Raw genomic sequence first — 6,903 nt, forward strand, 5'->3', positions numbered from 1 at the left:
GACTGTGACATTTTTTGTCGTTGTTGAACTGAAAGAAAATCCATCAGCAGACCAGGTTTGCTTCTCAGCTGCCTATTTAACAATTTCAGCTGTTCCTTCCAGTTACTAGCTTTCTCTAAGGAGATTTTTTTTTTCCTTGGAGCAGTACTTCTCACAACCTGAATCTCACTGCTCTGCCACTATGCTTTAAAAAGTTGTGTTAGAGAAACTTAGCAATGATGATGAAGGTTGTTTTCATTGCTCCATGTTATATGTTCTGTAGTTAAAATTTTAAGTTTTCTTGGAATAATGGACATTTTAATTAACTTGTATGCTTTGCCTGAATGTGACTTTATTTTACAATATTTTGTTCTGTGTAGTAAGGTTTGCAATGGAAGTAGTTTTATAAACAGATTGCAAAGTGAATAAAAAAGTTGCAGGTGAATGTTGTAATAACATTTGAAAGTCCTTCACCAGTTTCTTTCCTTGACATAATTCTCCTTATAGTTTCTTATAATGCTTCTGCTTATAGAGCAGGGAGTTCAGTTCCTTCTTTATTTTCTGATGAAAGATTATAAAAAATGTAGAATAAGAAAGAAATGAAGTTAAAATGTTTCCTTAGACATAAATATATCTACTAGTAGAAATAAGCTTCAAAATACCAGTAAACAGTGCTGTGCATGATATCACATTATCTTTTAAATGAATTAAAGTTTTGATACAGAATATGTCATTGGCTTAATAGTAACAGTGTCCTTTCTGTTTTGCTCTTCTTACTATTGCAGGTTTTTTTCTAATAACAGACATTTAATTTCAAAGTCTGTGTACCTTTTTTCATTACATGGAGTTATGTTCTATTCACCGTTGCAATCAGACATGAAAGAACCACACAGGGACTCAGAGATGTTCAAGTGGGAAAGAAGAGAAAGAACTTTATTTTCTTTCATATTTATACATTTTTGGCCCAGTTGTGGATTGGAGGATGGGATCACGACCCTTCCAACCACACTGGTCAAACAGACAGTCAATCAGTTTTTCTCCTCCTCCAGAAAGGAATGTAAACAAGAAACAACCATTAGGTAAACAGAGCTATATTTACATTAAGAGACTGTTAGAATCGTGAGGGACTGACTCCAAGAAGGTAAACAATCAGAAGGCTAGGAAAATTCCAAAAGAACAAGGCAACAATTCAATGACCCTACATTTTAATGTGTCAATGTGTGTGTACCAAACCCATTGTTTTATTTGGTGTAACTAAGAAGATAACTAATAGGATGTAGCCTTTATACTAGGTTCAAACTGGCATAAGTTTGTTATTCAAAGATAATACCACTTAAATAAAAAGTTCAATAGATTTGTCTATTTCTTAGTGAAAAAGAGCTTTTAATTTTAATCATTTTTGCAATATGATTCAAGGACAGCTGAAGGTCTCATTTCAATAATGTAATAATTCAGAACTCAGATTAGATTGAGGGGGCTTCTTGGTTTTTGGGAGGGGCATAGCTCAGCAAATCTGTGCAGCTGAAACAAGGGCTAGGTAGTTCTCTTATATGCATGTATAATTTTTTGTCACCAAAAAAAGCCCAAACCAAAACCATACATGTTACCAAAATTAATTTGCTCTGCAGAATGGGACTGACTTGAACCTGGTGATATCATAGATGTCATTTGAGGATACTCAATTTGATCATAATGTCTGGGTCTATAGCTGCTGGGTCTATAGTTTCCATGATGCTGTTTCCTAAGGGGTATTCACTACTCCTTGACTGAGGAATGAATAGGCTTAAGACAGCTCCTAATATTTCTATATGCAGAACCACTCTTGACTGCATCTGCCAGTGGCACTGACACCCTGTGCTTGCATGATCACTCTATGCTAGAAGAGCAGCAGGCGTGCACAGCTGGAGACAAGGAAGACTAGTGAGGCAAGAGGCAAGGCTGCTCTTTTAGGTAGTCCTCAGCCTTGCTTGAACTCCAGGCTCACACAAAGAATTAAAACAGGAATAAAGGAGGAAACAGATTGGCATATTTTTCTCAGAAGCTCTGTGAAACAACAAGCCAGTCTACAACAAAAGTAGGACTAAAGGTTTTGCATCTCTCCTATCACTTGCTATACTTGAACAGTATTCTGAATCATGCCACACAACTGTTAATTGTTGGTGAACAGAATTAAGAAGTTCATATGGCTCTAATGGAATATTGTTCTTACTGTAGTCTCTCTCCTTAGGATATCTTATCTGCCTTTAAGGATTATGTGCACATTTTAAGAATTTTGCTGGAAGAAGGAATGATACTACTCATAGTAAATGGAAAGTTTGAAACTGTTTAAAGAACATTATAAACAGATGTAATTAAATCACTGCAATAATTTCCTGCTTGTTGATAAGATGTTTTAGGTAAATGCTGCTTGATTCTTACAGTTGGGCTTCACTATTTACTTATAATAAGTTATGGGCTTCATTATAAAATATCTAATTCTGCATAATAAAAACTGATAGAAAACTTGTGTGTTTTTGGAGCTCAACAAAGCTGTCAATACTGTTACTCACAATATCCTTCTGGACAAAATGTCCAGCACACAGCTGGATAAACACATCATAGGATGGGTGAGCAACTGGCTCAGGACAGGTGCAAAGGGTTATAGTGAATCAGGTGACATCAGAGTGGTGGCCTGTCACTAGTGGGGTTTCATAGAGCTCCATCCTCAGCTCTGTGCTCTTCAAAATCTTCATTAACATGTTGGATGCAGAACTTGAAGGAATACTAAATTTGCTAATGACACAAAATTGGGAAGAGCTGTTGACTCCCTCAAAGGCAGAGAGGCCCTGAAAGGAGACCTCAGCAAATCAGAGAGCTTTGCAATCACCAACCGTATGAAGTTCAACAAGGGAAAGTGCCAGAATCTGCACGTGGAATGGGCAATCCTGGGTGTATGGACAGACTGGGGAATGAGAGGCTAGAGCACAGTGCTGTGGTAAGGGCCCTGGTGGTCCTGGTCTGTGGCAAGCTGAACATGAGCCAGCAGTGCCCTGGCAGCCGGGAGGGTCAACCCTGTCCTGGGCTTCATCGAGCACAGGATCACAGCCGGGCAAGGGAGGGGATTGTCCTGCTCTGCTCTGCACTGGGGCAGCCTCACCTCGAGTGCTGGGGGCAGTTTTGAGAGCCACAGTTTAAGAAAGATGAAAAGTTCTCAGAGAGTATCCAAAGGAGGGCCATGAAGATGGTGAAGGTTCTGGAGGGGAAGCCTTAAGAGGAACAGCTGAGGTCATTCATTTTGTTCCACTTGGAGGAGACACCTTATTGCAGTCTGCAACATCCTCATGAGAAGAAGCAGAGGGGCAGGTACTGATCTCTTCACTGTCATGAACAGTGTCAGGACTTGAAGAAATGGCATGAGCCTGAGTCAGGGGAGATCTAGGTTGTATATCAGGAAAAGGTTCTTCACCCAGAGGGTGTTTGGGCACTGGAACAGGCTCCCCAGGGCAGTGGTCACAGCACCAGCCTGACAGAGTTCAAGAGGCATTTGGACAATGCCCTCAGGCACAAGGTGTGACTCTTGGGGTGTCCTGTGCAGGGCCAGAAGTTGCATTTGATGATCTTGATGGGTCCCTTGCAAATCAGCTTATTTTATAATTCTATGAAATATGTTACATAGTAATATGACAGCTTCCTTTTAAATACTGTTGCCTAAGTTTGACTTTTTTAAAATTTGAAAAGTTCTGTTGTATTTATGCTTTTTCAGTTGAAAACTGAAATTCCTGCATTTTTCAGTGTAGGTGCAGGTGCTCTCCAGCTTTTTGTGCTCCTGGGCTTTAGGTTTTTCCCTGATGTTTATGCATTTTCTAATGACTTTAGACTTCTCCACTTTAATTATGGTAGTAGAGTTCCTTCTGGATAAAAATCAATTTAGTTTTCAAAAGGAGCAAACAACCTTCTATTATGTATCCAAAGGATGTAAATATATCCGATCTGTAGGAAGAAAATATGTAATGAAAAGAATAGGAAATAAAAAAGTTCAATAAATCTGCCTATAAAATTACAATTACACTATTGCATGTTGATGCAAAATAGATTTGTATAGTACCTGAATGTTAGCCAAGTAAACAGAACCTATATTTTTTTATTATTCCAAGTTTTCTTGATGTCTTGACAGTTCCACAAAACAGTAGAAGATGAAAATATTCAGCCTTTTTCATTTTCTAAATGTTTTCTTGGTAAATAAAGCAGCAAGACCAAACTTAATTACATTGTAAGGGTGTTATGCTGGTGGTTGTGCTGAGTAAAAAGGCAACAGGTATGCTTGAATGGTTCTTTTTACTAAATGTTCAACAGCAAGTTAATTTTTAACAGCGAGAGGGCAAGAGATTCCACCAATCTAAAGTAAAGCCTCTGTGAAATGGGTGTTTTAGTGACCATCTTGTGACCTGATGGAACAGCACTGACTGAGAACCCTGGACACAGAGGGATGATGTAGGAGAGAGCAAGTTTATGACTCCAACTATGAGTGTTAGCAACATCATTCTTTTTTGTGTCAGATTTTCAAGGTAAAAGATTTATATCAGAAAATACTGAGAGAAGATTGTGCTTCTGCAGGCTTGTTATTTGTCATATTAAATTTGCCATAATCAAGTTTGACAGGCTTCTCTTTATTTTTTCCAGCAGACAATATTATTGTTGAAGATTAGTCAGATGCCTTCCGTCCATTCGCTGCCTCACATGCTATGTCATGCAAGCTTTGGAACACTTAGAACATAATTTAAATGAATGACTAATTTGGCAAGCATAATGGAAGGCACGCATACCATCCTTCAATTGCACAAACCCATTATGGAGCTTTGTTACATCAGCTTCTATCATCCAGAGGGGAAAGTCAGAGGATTTACTTACAAGGGCTCTGTAACTCTGGATAGAAGCAGTAAGCGTTTCTGTAGCTGCTATCAAGTAAGGGAGAGGTTTCACATGGACCTGAGAGAACAGCCATATGAAAACTTTGGAGATATTATTTTCAAGCAAACTACCACAAAAGACCTTTTCAATGAGCTGTACAAACTCACTGCTGAAAAGGGAAAACTGGTACCTAGTGTTTTGAGATTTCATCATTTTCCAGACCTTAAGGCAGGACATCAGGAAGAAAAGCAACAGGATGTTTCCGGAACCTCGATACTTCATGGTGATAATTACTTCACTCTTACGTATCAGCAGGAGTTATTGCTGGATCCTACAAAGAGAGACAATTTGAATCACAAAAGAATGAGGAAATACAGAAGGAAAGAGAGCTTTGAGGAGATCAGACACCGGAAAGAGGGAAAAAAGATACATGAACATCTCTTTTTACTGAGTGCACAAGACATGCAACAGAAAAATAAGAAGATGGTCTCTGCAAGACTTCCTGCCAGGAGTTATCCCAGCTCCTTTTCTCCCTCCAGCTGGCTAACAGTGACAGGTAAGGATAATTTACCAGCAGACAATAGAATACAACCAGAAAGATGGACAGAAGAGGGGTATTTTCTTAAGAGCAACAAAGCTGTGAAACTGGATGCTGACTTACCAAATTGTAGCTCAAAAGACATCAGTGATGTTGTTGCAGTTGAACAGGTGGATAATGGGGAATGCATTCCTGAAGTTACCAAGGTACCACAGAGGACCAGTTTGGTGAATTCATGTCTGTCTAACAAACTCGAGACACTGAGTAAATCTGAAGCTGCTGAAATCTTGAAAAGTAGCAAGTATGCTGAGCCAGTATGCAAGGAGAAACCAGGAATCACAGTTCTTGCTGAAGTCCAGGATTTAGACACTTGTATTAAAAAAGTTACCAACCCCCCTGCAGAGTCTTTACCTGATTCTCAGAGAGCTAATGAAACCATTCCTCCTGTTCTCACAACGGCATATAACGAGCCTATATCAAGAGCTGATGTATACTCTGTAGATGAAGCTGCTGAAGACTCTAATAACAGTGTGCTGCAGGAAAAGGAGGAAGACAGCTCTGGTTTGCAGTACAAAGCAGAGAGAGTGCACATTACTGATGAGTCATGCAACCTTGTGGGAGCAGTTAATAAAGCTCTTCTGAAAGTTATCCGGAGCGACACTTTAGATGAAGCTGCAGAATGGAAGAGACTGCAACAAATTACAAGAGTAGACAGAAACTTGCCAGGCTCACTATATGAGAAAAGGACCACGGTATCCCGGGGAAACAGCAAGCATTTATTTTTGAACCTGCCTGTAAGTGAAAGTCCTGATATTCCTCAGACAAGTAATAATCTTAAGCTGGAAGAGAAAAGGCTGCATTCACCCCCATTAGCAGCAGTGAGTAATGTTTTTAGTAATTCATGTCCGCTATCAAATACACACAAACAGATGTCACCTATTCCTTCTCCATTATCTTCGAGACTGCCTAGCCCGCAGCTGCATCACCGGATCCTCCCGCTGCCAACACACAACTCCGAGGACGAATCCATGCTCCATGACTGTGGCCACGGAAGACACGGTGCCGTAAACTTCCCTTTCAGTGATTTGGAGCCACAGTTTTATCGGAAGTTTTCTGATCCTGGAGAATTGGGATTTGTCACCAGACAACGGGGCCTACATCAGAATGCCACTGCAGGACATTTTGAGAAGGGCGCTGTGCAAGAAAAATTAACTCCTCAGACACAGCAGAATTTCTGTCCAGGTCAGTGCTATTTCATACATTTTTTAAATGATAGGATCAACCAAGCATGAAAGTCTTGGAGTGTTTTTGGGGTTTGTTTGGTTTGGTTTTTTTAATACTAGCTATTATTAATAAATATTGTGTTAAATAAAAAACTATTTTTCACTGCTTACAGATTGGGTGAAAAGTTGTTGAAGTTTTTAAACAAAAGTTACAGCTATAAAAGGTTTCAAGATACATTTATATGTCAGCTTATTTTCAGTCCTGTTGTTATTGAA

The 6,903-nt window shown here is 39.3% G+C and overlaps 1 protein-coding gene across 1 annotated transcript; it reads left to right on the top strand.

Moving 5' to 3' along the window:
• The first annotated feature begins 4,743 nt into the window (after positions 1-4,743).
• LOC134551478 (formin-1-like) lies at positions 4,744-6,696 on the top strand. The gene has a single exon (XM_063399138.1). The coding sequence runs from the start codon at positions 4,744-4,746 to the stop codon at positions 6,694-6,696; it is 1,953 nt and encodes a 650-aa protein (XP_063255208.1).
• The last annotated feature ends 207 nt before the right edge of the window (positions 6,697-6,903 follow it).

This window comes from Prinia subflava, chromosome 5, assembly GCF_021018805.1.
Source record: "Prinia subflava isolate CZ2003 ecotype Zambia chromosome 5, Cam_Psub_1.2, whole genome shotgun sequence".
NCBI lineage: Eukaryota > Metazoa > Chordata > Aves > Passeriformes > Cisticolidae > Prinia > Prinia subflava.

Excerpts from the sequence above, each read along its gene's own strand:
- LOC134551478 (XM_063399138.1), top strand. The coding sequence starts at position 4,744 with ATGACTAATTTGGCAAGCATAATGGAAGGCACGCATACCATCCTTCAA.